At 40.3% G+C, this 16,379-nt stretch overlaps 1 protein-coding gene across 2 annotated transcripts in view; it reads right to left on the bottom strand.

The window, feature by feature from the left end:
- Positions 1-1,447: 1,447 nt before the first annotated feature.
- Positions 1,448-16,379, bottom strand: part of frmd6 (FERM domain containing 6) — a 33,841-nt gene continuing 18,909 nt past the window's right edge. The window contains exons 4-14 of one of the 2 annotated variants that reach the window (XM_074660164.1): positions 15,718-15,797; positions 14,644-14,720; positions 14,351-14,537; positions 12,736-12,891; positions 12,421-12,486; positions 11,582-11,650; positions 7,966-8,140; positions 7,161-7,469; positions 6,907-7,044; positions 6,624-6,715; positions 1,448-5,678 (exon numbers count right to left, since the gene is read on the bottom strand). In XM_074660164.1, coding sequence (XP_074516265.1) covers positions 5,376-5,678; positions 6,624-6,715; positions 6,907-7,044; positions 7,161-7,469; positions 7,966-8,140; positions 11,582-11,650; positions 12,421-12,486; positions 12,736-12,891; positions 14,351-14,537; positions 14,644-14,720; positions 15,718-15,797 — 1,652 coding nt within the window. In that variant the 3' untranslated portion in view covers positions 1,448-5,375. The remainder of the gene's footprint in view (positions 5,679-6,623; positions 6,716-6,906; positions 7,045-7,160; positions 7,470-7,965; positions 8,141-11,581; positions 11,651-12,420; positions 12,487-12,735; positions 12,892-14,350; positions 14,538-14,643; positions 14,721-15,717; positions 15,798-16,379) is intronic. The other variant, XM_074660165.1, reaches the window with a different exon arrangement.

The following is a 16,379-nucleotide window of genomic DNA, read 5'->3' as shown; positions in this document are numbered from 1 at the left end:
AATTTACTATACCTGGCAGCCCCTCTTATCTTATTTTGACCGACCGACCGTGCTGTATTTTATATTTTTTGTAGTATATGTTTTCATTTCATTTGGATGTAGTGTATTTTGGCAGACTAATGGATTTATGGCATATGAAATGTATTTCTCTCGATCAGCTAAATTGTATGACATCATAAAGTTTGATTTATGTTAACAGCACTAACAATTAAATTGTCTATTCGTACATGGTAAAGTTAATCTATTTTATCTGTAGTTTGGGATTTATCCAATAATTATCATTACTGTCAATGTGGACTTTATTTATTATAATTTATTTTAATTTTGATTTTAATTTAATTCAATTCAATTTAATTTAATTTAATTTAATTTAATTTAATTTAATTTAATTTAATTTAATCTAATTTAATTATTTATTTTTTTCTTTTATTTTCTTTGTATTTATTTTTCAAAAATATATTTTTATTTTTTATTCTGTACACCTGAGGTTACTCCCATTAATTTATTACAGGAAAAAAAAGTCTATTTATCTGACTCATTTTCAGTTTTTTTGTTGTTGTTGTTGTTGACGACATAATACAATTGTCTGTTTGAGCTGATGCATCAAATCTAAAGTCTACAGGTGGTACAGAGTCAAAAGGACAACAGGACAAGAAGAGCCCTGCTGGTGTCTCATGTGTGAAACAATACCGCCCCCTTCAGGCCAAACTGATGCTCACATGTGTGAACACCAGAGGGCAGCACACACTAATGAAACATTTTGGGGATGTGATACAGTACCTCCAACAAGAACCAACATAGAAATATTCGTATCTAAGTAGTAATTTTCGTAAATATTTTGTGTGCAAAATACAGAATGTTTTTAACGGTGCAATACTCTGTCAATAATGCTGTATTTATACTGTACATTTATATATATTCAATTTATACCATTCTTGCATTTATATTTAACACACCTAATAGAACCAACTTCTCAGCATTTTGTATTTACTTATTTGCACTGTGGTTGTATGTTCTACATTGTATGTCTTAATGCAAATACCTGTACATATTTCATGCTTACTATATTCTCATTTCTTATTTTTTTATTGTATTACTTATATTTCTTAACATATATTGTGTTTATACTGTAGCATTAAGAGCAATATTGTAGCATTATATACATCATTTAAATGTTACTTACTCCTTTATTTTTATTTTCTTACATTTTTTTATGTTTATATAAGAGTAATTGTAAACTGTCCCCCTGGGAATCAATAAAGTGTTTCCGATTCAGATTTTATATTTGTTATTGGAGAGAGAACTTTCCTGAGTACATTAAAGGCCACAAATAAACAGAATGGAAAATCAATGTCCTTTTGTATTTAGATATTATATTGTTATAATAACAAAAAGCAAATAAACTGCAACTTAGCACAACTTAGAAATCAACACAGAACAGCAGAACTTTGGCAAATAAATGTACCTTTTTATTGGATATTGAGGGCATTAGTACCAAGAAGGCACGGACCAGACTTCATAATAACAAATCTCTTTTTTCTTTAACTACAGGGTGACAAAAAAAACCATTTTTTCCTGAAGGGAGATCCTTTCACAGAAAGGATTATGGACACAGACATACAGACTCTTACTCAGTGTAAGTATGACCATATATTGAAGTCAGAAAAAAGGGAGTTAGAACACATTATGAAGACTTTAAGGACATGGGTTATGACTGTATGGCTATGTACCTTAACACATACTGTTTTAATATAAGAAACATCATTGTCCATCAAAATATGACTTTAGACATTTTCCATTAATGAGTAGAAATAATTATAAGTTTAAAACAGTGAAAGAAAAAAAAAACTAAGAAATATAGAAGTTGTTTTTAATTACATAGCATTATCAAATTAGTGTACTTGTTATGTAAATGTTTTTTTTAAAAACGTTCAGATGCCGTATTGCCAGTTTGTGAGAACTGTGGGTTTGAATACACACGGGGTTAATTAAAGCTGAACTGGGATGAAAATAACAGTGATCTAAAATAAGTCTTGTAGGAGTTTCACATCCTACAGCTCGGCTTAGCCACGAGTTTGACTATGTTTAAACACGTCATTGTTTGACAGACTTCTTGTAAAACAACTCTGTGAGCCTCGGCTCATCTCAAGACGTCAGCCAAACAAATAAAACATTTAAATATTAAAATCATAGCGTCCCGTCTGCAGAAGACATGTAACACAGTGAACACTAGACATTTAAAGGAAAAATTTGACATTTTCTTGCAAAGAGTTAGATGAGAAGATTGATACCTGTAAATATGAAACTACCACCAGCAGTCCGTTAGCTTAGCTTAGCATAAAGACTGGAAACAGGGGGAAACAGCTAGCCTGGCTCTGTCCAAAGGTAACAAAATCCTCCTACCAGCACCTTTAAAGCTCACTAATTAACACATTATATCTATGTTTGATCAGTACATAAACCAAAGCTATCAGGTGGTAATTAGGTGGATTTTGTTACCTTCAGCTAAAGCCGGGCTGGGTGTTTCTCCCTGTTTACAGTCTTTATGCCAAGCTAAGCTAAGCTAAGATAATCGTCTTCTGGCTGTAGCTTCATGTTTATGAAAGTGGTATCGAGCTTCTCATCTAACTCTTGGCTAGAAGGAGTAATACATGTATTTCCCAAAATGATGAACTATTCCTTTAATATCACACATCAGCAGAATCCAGTCTTTTTCAATTAGTGTTTTTCAATTCAGAGGTTCCCAACCTTTTTCCTTAAAGGAGCCCTTTTCTCTCATTGAGTAAACTGACGACCCCCGACTAAGTGACATATTTCATGGATATTTCATATTATATTCAATGCATTACAATAACAGTACAGAACAACTGATAAACTGTACGATTAACCCAAATAGTGAACGCAGTAACTGCAGGAAGTTTGTGTAAAACGAGCCATTTGGATGAATTTTGAGCAGATTATTTCCTGTGAATATTGCATCATATATGAATTTTTAAGGATCTATTAATACAATTCTGTCTGTATTATGTTTTTTTTTATTTTTAATAATCATACACACTTAATAGGCTTATTTTTTGACAAATTCAGTGTTTTTCTCCTCTATTAGCTCTTTGGTTGTTTTAACTGCGTACATTTTTTAATTCAGGACGAGGCTGTTAAGCAGAGAGGGAAGGCTTTGTGAATATAACTTGTGTTCAGTTCTTCACCTGTTTAAATCTTTAATAATGATCCAAACTTTAAAAATAAAAATTTCATTTAGTTTTCTTCACAGAAATGAATGGAATATTTAAAAGTTGTCTTACACCCCTTAAAATCACAAAGGTCTTGCGACCCCCTTTGAAGCTTTTGGCGACCCCTAATGGGGGTCGAGACCCCCAGGTTGGGAACCAGTGACTTAAAAGATCATTTGAACCTCTTGGAAAGCTGTATGTAGAACTAAATAATCTTAAGCGTTAAATTTTTGTGGTCATGATAAAGTTTAAGCTGCTTTCACATGATCAGCAGTAAAATCGCTCTGTGCTGGCCGTGCCATTGTTTTCCTATGGGGAGACCCTCGGCGTGGCGTACCGCTAGAATTTGCCACTTTGAAACTTTGAATCTGCGCTCAAAGTTTAAATTATTTAAACTTTGACCTCGGCTGCTGCTGACCTTTAAAAACCGCAACCAACGAGAACAGCTGCAACTGTTGTTGTTGCCTAGAAACTCTGAATGGCGTTCCTTGCGCTCTTTTTGGTGACATATAGCCTCTGCAAGGCTCTGCGCCCGATCTCGTGGTGAGTGAACGGCCAATTTCTTATCATGTGAAGGCAGCTTTATGGTGCTCCTAATTCAAACAAGAGTAGAAGAGTAGTGTTTTCACCACAGAGAAGCTAAACATTTTATGGTTGTATCTTTAAAAAACAAACATGATAATATTGATTTAAATCCACCAAAGCTGTAACTGCGGCACTTTGATTTGAGCTGCATGATTTATGAGTAAAAACACCTTGTTGTTGGTTTTAACCTGCAACAACTTCCTGTCCTGAAATAACAGATCCCGTCAGCTACAACCGGCTTCAGTTCTCTTGAATCTTACTGTGAGATTAAAACGGATTGAACCAGTCTTTCTTGTTCAGCTCCACAAACATCACCTGCTCTTAATACTGTCACATACATTTGCTTGTAATACTGACTGACATTATAAACCGCACGCAGATTAACTGTTCAACATACACAAGTCTGGACAATTCGTACAAAAATACAACATGTAAAGAGATTTCAGGTAAAACGAGAGGATGAAAAATAAAAAAAATGTAACAAATTCCAGTTTAAAAATGATGAAATGAAAAAGGAGACAACTAAGCAGAAAGGAAGACGTACATGTTTGCATCAAAATGTACGGTTTGTTTTGGCCGACGGCCAACCCGGCTCCATTTTGAGTCTAGATTACAGGGAAGCTTTTGTGGCGGCAAACTCGACGCAAGTCAGGACTTGTAGGAACTTACTCGACCTCATTCCTCCCGGGAAACTCAGTCAGAGTTCACAGGACATGAAACAGTTTGTGTCTTTTTTTTAACATTTAAGATGCTGAAGCTTGAGCTTTGAATTCTGATGGCTCGGGTCTTTAAAAATGAGTAAGGTGAGGGCGTGTGATTGTCAAGGCGAGGGTTTGACACCTGCATAGTGTGATGAAGGCACATCGGGTGTGTGTTCACACGAGTCCAGTCTGAGAGGGGGGGGGGAGTTGGCACACTGCACTTCCTGTTGAGGTCAAATGAAGTGGCGTAGAAGAAGAAACCAAGCGTCCTCTCAAAGGATTACGGGTTCATCTTCCCTCCCACCGTGTTTTTATCATGGCTGCACACTGAGAAAAACTTTATTTCCATTTCTTGTCTTTGGTTCGTAGCTCAGAGTGTTTTTGTCCTTTGTTTCCTCCAGAGAAAAATCTTTGATATGCTGTTCATGTCTGTGCACGAGTCTGTCTGCTGTAAGCCGACACGCACACGCACACACACACACACACACACACACACACACACACTGTTTATGAGTTTAGGAAGCAGGCAAACACAACGTGTGGTTCTTGAAACCAGTTTGGAGGAGACACATTTGAATAAAAATGTTATTTAAAAGAAGATGACACGATCCCTTTTGTTTCCTTTCACACAGGGGAGCAGCTCAGGTTACGTTTTAAAGATGCAGGTTTCTCTTGAACCCAGTGTCCGTTCTTTAAGTTCCCTTTTCATCCTCTGTGTTTATTTTGTGTTAATCGTCTGATAAGTGAAGGGACAGCCGACTCGTTGTACTCATCCTAGAAACCGCCTCTCTCGTCTCGTTCCCTGAGGGCTGAAACATCTCCACGTTGGAGCAAAAAGGTCAACTCGTTTCCGCCTCTGTCACACCACGAACTCGGGGACCTCGTCGCTGGTCAGATCCAGGGAGAAGTACTTGTTGGTTCTCTTGATGGGAAACGGGTGCTGCTCGCCGAGCATGCCAGCGCGCTGATCGGCGAGGCCTTGATAGCCGCCGCTGCCGCCGTCGCCGTCGCTCAGCTCCTGGGCGCAGCCGAACGTGTAGCTGTGAGCGGTGTCCTGGCAGAGCTCCGCCCACTGCAGGCAGTCCTTCTGGTAGAGCCGGACGTCGTCCAGAGACTGGCTGTGTCGGTCGGTGGAGGACTGAGGCTTCCTGCATGCTGACGTCTGCGGGTGGAAAACAACAAATCAGATATAATGAAAAAAGCTGCAGGCTACAGAGTTAAAGGAAAAGTCAGCCATCAAAAACATTAAAACTCTTCACTTTGTAATCATACTGTTATTAACTTTCCCTCCTCTATTGTACCTTCTGCTTTAAGCTTGATTTATAGTTCTGCATTAAGGTGTTACAGTGTAGTTAACTCATGAAACCGACGTGTGCCTCCTTGAAAATGTAACAACATGTTGTGACTACTACAATGTAAAACTAATAGTCTTCTTTTCAGTCATGAAACAAGGCGGACCATCCCACTTGTTACTCGTAGGGGTGTAAATCACAACTTTCATCACGATAAGATATTATATCAATACGGTATTTGCTGATATCAAAAGTCTGTCACAATACGTTTTTGATTTGATTCAATTCAATTCAGAGGCCTGCGATCGATAGGAGACGATATATTAGTAATGTATATTTAACACAGTTACATTTATATCAACTCAAAGCAACTACATTATGATTTGACAATTTTATAACTGGGCTCTTTCAGACATTTAAATGAAAAACATTCGTTTTAATAAAAAGAATAAAAAACATAATCTCATGTTTAAGTGTAAATGTTTTTTATTTTTTATCAGTTAAGAATTTCTAAATAAAGGCGTATCTTAAAGATGATGATATGTATCGATGTTTTCACTCTGCATTGATGATCATTGAAACTATATATCGATCCAGATCGATGGATCGTTACAATCAATAAGAAAAATAAACTGAGACCAAATGGCAAAATAGGATCCAAAATAACATTTTTATCCCACAGTTAATTCACTTCAGGGAGACTTAAATGCATTTCTCCAAGCATTACTTGGTGTCTTTGGATGTTGCCTTGTGTTGTGTATTGTGCTAATAAAAGTGCACGTTACTGTAAATCCCATGAATTAAATGTGTATTACCTGTGGTAGAGACTCGATGCTCTGTCCTCTCATCTTGACGACGGTCTCAGAGGAGCTGGAAGTGGAGGAGCTGACGTCTTTGACTATCAGTCCTGGGGAGAACAGATGACAACATTTAGCTACAGAAAGAAACAACAGAATGAAACAACAGCTTCCCTCAAAAACTAAGAATAAATCACTATTTACCTTCTGCATACATTACAGTTCACCCTGGAGGAGTGTTAACTCAAAGTCTACAATGTAAAGAGGTAAAAGTAGAGGAGTAAAGACAGTGAGACAGCACCTGTACCTGAGTATCCGTTTGTCTGATCGGGCGACATGGTCAACATGTCCTCAGTGATGTGGATACACAGCTCCTGGTCCAGAGCCATCTCGTGAAGCTCCTCGTAGTCTTTGGGGTCGTCCACGAGCATCTCGATCTCTGAAGGAACAAATGTTGTCTCAATTGTTACAACTCGTGTTGTATAGTTCTTGTTCTATTTTTTTCCTCAATGTGTATCATTGCTGATCAACTCAACATCAACTCCCCACTCTCACCATCATCATCTAGTATGCGCTCCTTGCCGCTGCTCTCGATGCCGGAGGTGTGCGAGCTCCCGTGACTGGTTGTGGACGAGCTGCAGGTTCGTAGGGGCCTGTGCGGGGCCTGACCCGGGGCCCTGAAGCTGTCCGTCTCGATGCCGGAGGTGTGTGAGCTGCCGTGGCTGGTCGTGGAGTGGCGTGACAGGCGTTTGTGATGAGACATGCTCCCTGCGCTGCTGCCGCTGGCCCGGGAACGTTTGTCCAGGTGGTCCATGTCCAGTTCGAGAGCGTCGCTGATGTACGACTCCCTGTACTGCTTCTTCTCTGAGAATCCCACGATTAAAGACACGTTTTAGTATTTATAACAGATTGGAAATAGTTCAAAATGTTACTTCCATGTGCAAAAACTTGAAACCCCCTAAAGCTAAAGTTAAACATTTTGGGAAATTATTTGTTTTTCTGGCGGATCTTTAGATGAGAGGATACTACTAGCATAAAGACTGGAAACAGGTGGAAACAGCTAGCCTGGCTCTGTCCAAAGGTGACAAAATATGCTTACCAGCATCTCCAAAACTCATTATTACTTATTATCACATTATGTCTCTTTTGTTCAATCAGTACAAAAGTGCAAAAATGACAATTTGACATTTCACAGAGGGTTACTGGTCCCTCCTCTGTGGTTTTTCTGACAAAGTAGCTGCTCAAGGAGTTTTTGATGTAGTATTAAACCAAAATCTTGAGGTTTACAACGTTTATGTTATTATGTTTTGACACACAAGGATATGAAATGAAAGCCCGATATGAACTTGCTGGAAAATACCTTCGTTTTCCTCCAGCCGGCGGACTTGTTTGAGAACAGGCTGCAGGTTCATGTAGAGCCGGTGGCTGTTGCTGAGCAGCTGCAGGAGGTGACGAGAGCGTAACGGACAACCTGTGTAGTACATGAGTTTACGGGCCGACGGCAGACCGTCAGGAAGGATTTCAAACTTCTTCCCCTGAGAAAGTGAGAGGAGAAAAACATTGATTATAGGACACTGTGATTTATAGCAGTTAATAATATAAGATTAAGAAAAAGGAATGTGGATTTTAAATGATGATTGAGTGCTAGAAAGGCCAGAAGGCAAATCTCAGAGGAGGGCCGAAGTCTGTTCTTGAAAACTATTCTGCAGCCAAACACAATGCAACAATCAGTCCATGTATCTGCTCCTCATTTCTTCCTACAGACTCTGAAACTGAGCATTTTTGAGGATTTTCCAGGGAGAGGACATGTTGGCGGAATGGACGGAAAAACTAAAATGGTGGTTTTGTGCTTTCTCCCGCGCTTTCTGGCAAAGGCCGGACCCAACAACAGCTGTCTTTAGTGTCAGCGGGGTTGTTTTCAATACAGACCTATAAACATTTCTGCTAGGGTTTGGACTTTCAAAGGCGACGGGTGGGTTTAAAGCCCTGGAAAATGCAAAGAGCTGCATATTTCTGACCACAAGACTGAGCTTTCCTTTTAGTTAACCAGACGCTTTCAAAGAAACCAGCTTCATCCAAGTACGTTTAAAGCCTGTGCATAGGTAGGGAAGCACATGGGTATTCGGCTTTGTACTATCGGGAAATGAGTTCATAAAAACCAACTGACATTTGCTCATTGACAGTGATTTCCCTATAAAAGATCATTTTCTCTGGGCAGAGGTATCCTTGAGGTTGAAAGATTTCCTGCTCAAATCCCTGGACCAGCAGGAAAACTCTGGGTGGGAAAATGAACTTGAGTATTTGTCTTTGGCCACATCCACACTAATACGTTTTTATGTGGATAACTTTTGCTACACTTACACTTAGCGTCCACACTACTCAAGCGTTTTCGTGCCCCTAAAATGGAGACGTTTGAAAATGCTGCTGACGCCGTTTTAGTTTGAAAACTCCGGGGTTGCATTTTAGTCCTTACGGGCAGAAACGATGGCGCAGAAACCCACATTTGCTTCTTGACTGGGTCTTATCAGTCACAACGTGTCTTTCCCTGATTCCTCACGCCCCTATCACGTGACACTTTTCCAGAAAAAAAAAAACATCTGCCGTGATTACCATGCGACTACCGTGCGACTACCAGTGGTTAATTCAACATGGATAACAAATTACAGGCGTATCTGACCTTGATGTCTATGCTAGCAGCTGTTGTGCAGATACATTCTGCATTTTATAATGCTGCTACTGCCTACATGTGCAGGAGTCCAGCGGCATTAACAGCCATGCGAGTGGTACTTTGCATGTTTTAGAACATTTCTATGTAGGTTTTAGGCATTTTTTAAAATTATTTTGCCTGTTTTAGACATAAAACATGAATATATAAAGGATAGAGGAGAATGTCAGTGTTCCGGGTGTATAAGAATGATGTTGATGAGCCTTAGTACCATCGAATAATGTTTTATTGATAGTGAAAAATTAAAGAAAAATAATATTTTTATGGATCATGCTTTGAGAGAGTCAGTTAACTGTCGCTTTCTGCCGCGTTCATCTCAAATCGCAATTACTGTAATTATCTGCCTTGTAAATCTAAACATCCAAGTCCTAGTTATTACAAGAAAACTGAAAGCTCTGTTATAGTTTATCAAACAATATGATAACCAACCAAACATGGACGCATCATATCAGCCAAATTCCATCATTGAAGGAACTTGATAGGGCTGTCCTCGACCTAAGAAATACTTAGTTGACTTAACACTCATTTTGTTGACTAATTGATTAGTTAATTTAATCGACAGATCTGTAAAACTGAGTTTCTCTACAAAGAATCACACAAAAGTACCACTTTAAGTTTTTAAAATCCAAACATGTTGATTTAACGGCTTCCCTGCTGGTGGTAACTCTATTCTAGACCAAATCCACTCAGCAGCAGACTGGTGTCAAGTGGCAGGTGGTTATTAAAAGGTGTTCAGACGCCACTTAGAAAAGTTTCTTGTTTCATACAGTACACATGGTCGGTCCATCTAAACTCCGCTCAGGACAGCTGGACAACTTTCTCCCCCTTCCAGCGAGCCCTCCCTAACAGGCCACACACATCGAACACTCCCCGCATCACCCACAGGGCCGTTTTTATCCAACAATCCATCAAAAAGACCAGAGACCAGAGAGGCCACTGGCGAGGTCGAGGCAGAGTCTCAGATCCAACATCACGGGACACGAGGGTGATTACTTAATTTCCAGGGGGAGTAAATGAAACTCTCACGGGCTCAAGAGGAGCATACATGCAACTTTGTTTTCTCTTATTGCATCAGAAACACACCAAACAGAAAATGTGCCCCATCCTTCTTGTAAACCTTGACACAAAGACGAGCTAAAGTCATCCCGGCCAAATATCCTGAATACAAAATCCCCCCGAAACCATCGCAACATCTGGTGTTTATTGACCCGCTCGTCCCTCCGCCCTGCTCCGCGCTCTGGCTCGCTCGGCCCGTAGCTGCAGCCGTGGTGGCAGCGGTGTTGGATGACGTGACTCGTGGGTGGGGTGGAGGAGAAAGCCTGTTATTCAAGAGAAGGGTGGGACGGGCCCACGAGAGGCCCTTCACGTCCACAGCGAAACCACTGCGGTTCACTCTCACGACGCTGCAGACGGCAGACGCGAGGAAACCACCGAAAAAACAAGAATGAGGAAAACAGGATGTCTCTACCGTGAACTGTGTGGCAGATGCAACGGTTGTTTGCACCAAAATTAGGCTGACGCTCGCCACAAAACCCTCTGGGACGACAAAAAATGTTTCTCAGGGGCCTTACAGTCATGAAACCTGCTTGTAAAGTCCCTTCAATTGTATAAAAATAAAAGAAGTAGCCAAAATTAGAGTTGCAAGGGCTGGTTTTTGTGCAACAGCAGTGATAACTAAGCAATAATGACCCCTCTGGATTGTGATTAATAGCTGCCTGGCAGTAAACGTGAAGCCGTCAGAGTGAAACAGATATATAGTAAGCTTCTCTGCCCTCCTGCGATAACAGAAACCCTATGGAAGCAAATTAACCGACTGCTGCGCTCAGCTTAACGACAGGCTGACTCAGAGCACAGATGAGGAGATTTAACAGGATTTCCATTAAAGGGCACAGGGACACCAGTGATCATTGATAAAAATGTATATCATATGAGAGAAAATACTGCTGCTGATTACAGGAAAATATGTATACAGTGTCTGCCTGTGTGTGTGTGTGTGTGTGTGTGTGCAGATGCAAGGAAAGTCATCCTAAATCCCTGATTAGTTCCAGAGGACTTGCAGGGCTAAGATAAAACAGCAGTGTGGAGAAAAGAAGCCTTGCGTAAAAATTTCCACGACCCTGAGCAAGAGCTAGGCTTTCAAAAACATTGCCGTAAGCCAGAGGGATGCTTGGGTGTCGTCATCGCTGGAGTGAGTAAAACAAACAAACTGTACCTGAGAAAAATGTGGTGAAAAACGTTGAATGTGACTCACCACAAACACCAGTTTTCCCACGTTGGTCCAGGGGAAGTCGTACAACAGCTGCCTCACAGAGCCGACATTCTTCAACACAGAAGCACAAACACATCAAGTCAATCATTACAGGTGATACGTTTCAGCTGATTAAAAATTCAACAGAGCGTGCTGCACCACACTGTGAAAAACCACCCTCTTTAGAAGTAACTTTTGTCCGTTATTCAGCTCTGACAGTCTTGATTTGTTATTTAAAACAAGTAAGAAATGTGTCAGTGCAGTAATATTTTCTTTATACTTGTTTATTTATAGCTATAACCTGTTAGAATATAGTGCAAAACAGCACAGAGCGATGTTGACATTTTCAAAAAGCAATTTTTAAATATATGACGATATTCAATTTACAATATTTTGTTTAATAACAATGTTTACAATATAAAACAGAAAAAAACAGAGACTTACTTCTAGAAAATTCTTAAAAAATATATATATATATATTTATTGTATTTCTATTATCTGTGATTACTCGTCTCTTTTAGCTATTTCTGTAGTGACTTCTTTTAATGGTGTGTCTCGTCTGTTGTATACGTTGTTGGGGAGAATGATTTGTTACTTCCATATATGCTGAGTGTGTACTATGGTTGTGACAATAAAGAATCCTGAAATAATCGGACCAATTCTTTGTCACATTTTACGAAAATAAACCTTCTAGGACTCAATACAATGGACAAAAATCAATGGATGAGATATAAGACGTTCGCAGTGCTCTTATTGGGAACACATGAAGCAGGAAACAAACAGCAAACAGTAAAGTCTAATCAGGAATCAGTGTCTGAAAAAAAAGAAGAAACCTGCTTTACCTGAAATATTTGGATACCACGTAAAGTCAGTCCCAATGTAAGAGAAGCCTCTACTTCCTTCTTGTCCTGTTGAAAGAGATCAAATATGCATCAGGCAAAGACTGAGTCAAATCTGATATTGTAGAATAACCTGAGATCTAATGAGTTGTCAATGCATCAAATACTCCCTTAGTGAAATAAAACAGATTTGTACTGCAGCATTGATATCTGCATTTAGAGAATAATCGTCTTGGACAGAAACAATAATGTCATCTGTGTTGGAAAAGACGGTACAAGAGACTGTAGCTGCTGCACATCTGATCCTCCATCTCTCACCTTGTAGAGTCTGTAATAGTGGACAGTGACGTCATCAAGCTGGGCGCACTCCTTAATGTATTTGAGGTGCGCCTCCGAAGCCGTGAGAGCAAACTGGTCCTTGTGCATGTTGGGGATATGCCTCAGGATGTACTCGCGGCCGCGCTTGGCTATCACCTGAGCGGGGAGAGGAAGAGGAAGAGGGGAAGTGTCAGGCTTGGCTGCCCTGAAGTTGTGCAGACACATTACAGCAGATTGGCAGCGCAGGTTGCCAGTGAGGGTAATGAAGCTTCCTGCCGCGGGGCAAACAGATGTCAACCTGGAGAGACTCAACGAGAGCCAGAGGCACCGACCGGAAACCCGCTCGCTAAGCTTTGCATGTGGCTTTTTAAGATTTTGTAAGAAAGCTTTCTAAGCACCTAAATCTGTGGGAGATTTACTGTAGGGTAGCGCTCATCATCAAACAATTTCCTGTCGCCGCTGGTTTCAAGTGGCGATAAGGAGGCAGGAGGCTAATTACAGGAAGTGAAGGGCAATCAGACGGGCGTGGCAGTAGCAGCCAGAGAGGTGGATGATTGTGGTGATGGTGGTGGGGGGGAGGGTATAGCCATGTCAGCCAGCATTTCTCAAGATTAAAAAACAACAAAACCGTGTGCCACTTCCAGGACAAAAATAAACTTTGTGTCCCAGTTCCCATTATCCCATATGCTGTCGCTAAAGTGTTTGGTCAGCGTGATTAATGGAAGGTGTCTACAGACACACACACTGTAAACACTGCAGGCCAGGACACCGAACACACACACACACAGCCTGAAACACACCGTTACTGTACATTTCAGCCTCTCAGTCAGTGATACAGCAGTTTATTTTTGGCCTTTTTCAGCTGAGACCTATTTAAGTCACTGATGTCAGAAGGACATTCACTGTGACTCACTGGAGTACCAGACAGACTTTCCATAGAAGGATTTACCCGTCTAATACGGCAATGTGTTTACTTTATTAACCTCACACTTAACACTACTTTTAAGCTTGTTGTGTATGCCGCAGCCTTGCAGCAGAAAGCAATTAAAAAGTCGTACGACAGCCACATAACTGGGGACCTCTGTTGCATATCAGACCCCTCTCTCTAGCCCCACGTTTCCTGCCAAAACATTCCCAAAGTTAGCTTGTTCCAGCTTCTCCAGAGTGAGGATTGGCTGCATTTCTCCGTTTTATATCATTATAAATAGAATATCTTTTGTTTTGGACTGTTGGTCAGAAGGGCAAGACATTTAAAAACTCTGGGGAACTGTGATGGGCATTTTCCTAATGAGCTGACATTTTATAGACAGAACACGTAATTGATTAATTGTGAAAGAAATGTCAGATTAATCGAAAAATAATTGTTAGTTGCAGCCCTAAAAGGCCCAGATATTCATGTGCTAGCTATTAGCTATAAAGAGAAAATATGTCCAGTTTTGTTTGTGATATTACTACAAGATGTGATCTGGTGCAGAAGGACAGGGAAGAGACGGATGTGGTTTGGTGTGAGGAGGAAGGTAAAGGAACGTGGTCAGTCATCATAAATCATCTCTTCTTCTCTGATAAATTCATGCGAGGGCTGAGCCCACATACGGTACTTGTTGGACATACTCACCCATGGGGGGAAGTAGGCTTCAGGTTCAAAGTACTTCCCAAAGTGCTTGTTACGTTTGAAGTTCCCAAGGTCAGCCTGCAGGGCGAAGGCTGCCAGGAGGAAGTAGGCCTCCTCCCGTTGGATACACTGTGAGAGCAGCACCTGTTTCCTCAAGTGCCAGTAGTAGTAGTACCTGGCTGCTCGGTCACTGCGGGGCAGATAAATTACCCGGATTATAAATTAACTGGTGTTAAACTGAGTGATGTTAGAGCAGGTTGTACAGCTGTTTAATTGTGTACGGGCAGCTGACTTACCTGATCAATCTCCCGTTCTCAACGTAATACTGAGCTCTGAAGTGAATGATCATCGGAGGCCCAAACTGGTCGATGCCCTGGAGAAGAAAGAAGTGGAAATCTTTGTTTATTTTCTAAAACAGGAAGAATTTAACATATTTATATTAGCAGCTAGGAAACTCTGCATGACTGTGTCTCAAGCTGGACACTAGTGTTTACCAGCTAGGCTGATCTGGCATCAGTTTATATCCAAGTATACCAAAGTTAAAAGGAGTGTAAATATCAGTCTCTTTGATTTTCTTCTGCTGTTAAAAGATAAACATAAATACAAATGACTGCTCTACAAGTTAAGATAACAGGTTTATCAATAACAAATATAGTTAATTTTAAGTTATTTGTGCTTTCTGATACTGTTCAAGGTTGGTTTACATCAGTTATGTTTATAGAAAACAGTAAAACAGGCCAATAATTTCAATTATGGGACATTAATGTAAAGATAAAACATTTTATGCTTAAATTGGATGGGGAGATTAATACAACTCTGATGTCTATGCGTTAAGTATGGAGCTGGAGCCCTGAGGCAATTAGGAAGCATTTGGAAACAGTTAGCCTGGCTAGTTCAAAAATAGGTAAAATTCAGAAATATTCCTTCCAACACCTCTAAAGCCGACTAGTTCATATTTGCCTAAAGCATAAACAAACAAAAATGTACAAACAAAAATGTGTGGTTTTAGGGAGAATGTAACGATTTCCTGGTGAACAACAGCCAGTCGCAGTGACTTCCTGGAGTCATGTCCTTACAGTGAGGTTTCCAGGTGATGTAATGCAGTCACATATGTAAATACACCGGCTATCTATAATAGAGAGTTTATATTTCCACTTCCAGTGAGCAGAAAAGCACATCCACCTGACGCTGAAGTTTATTTGAATAAATCTTGTGACTCCCAGGTAGAGGATCTATTAAATCCTGTTTTGTGACTTAGGCTGGTACTTTTACAAACTCAATCTTGCCTAGTGCAGCTTTAAAATGGAGACTTAACGTCCTCTGCTCATTTTTAAACTTTCGACTTAAAGTCCCAGCACATCATCTCTCACCTTGCTGGCTTCTCTCTTCCATTCTTTGGGGCAGTATTTGGATAACTTCTGATCCAGTTCCATATAGATGTGTTCATTATCTGTCGGAGGAGGAGAGACACAGGTTTAGCATTCATACTACGTGTCATATCTGTGTGTGTGTGTGTGTGTGTACATGTGGATGGATAGGTGCCTTCATGTGTGTGTAGGCACGGAGAAATCCCCCCTGAATGCGCCCTGTTCAAAGACTCAAGCCTCAGAGCCGTCACATCAGACAGCCTCTGCACTTCCCTTTGTACTCAGAGCCTCTGGTGTTCCTTCTCATTTCTTCACCTCACTGTCAGGCATTAATCTGCTCCTGAAGTGACGCCTTTCATGAGCTGCGGGCCTGCTGATGTGACAACTCTGAGTTTCTATACAATGAAAACTTGTTGAAAGGAGCAGAGCCTCTCTGGCAGAATATCAACACATATTTCTTCTTCATCACATTTGTAAACAATAATGAAGTCTAGACGACGAGAATTATGACTCAAGCTTAAATTCTGAGTAGCAACACAAAAATATGATGTCCTGAATATTCTGATCCACGCTTTGTTTTAGACATGTTCATTTAAAAAAAAATTCAAATTGAGTGATATCTTCCCATGAAGATAGTTTTGGTTTTATTTGGGAACAGTTACAGA

Source organism: Sebastes fasciatus, chromosome 15 (assembly GCF_043250625.1).
Source record: "Sebastes fasciatus isolate fSebFas1 chromosome 15, fSebFas1.pri, whole genome shotgun sequence".
NCBI classification, from domain to species: domain Eukaryota; kingdom Metazoa; phylum Chordata; class Actinopteri; order Perciformes; family Sebastidae; genus Sebastes; species Sebastes fasciatus.
Note: the sequence above shows the minus strand (reverse complement) of the source record. Positions and strands in the feature narration are given on the sequence as shown.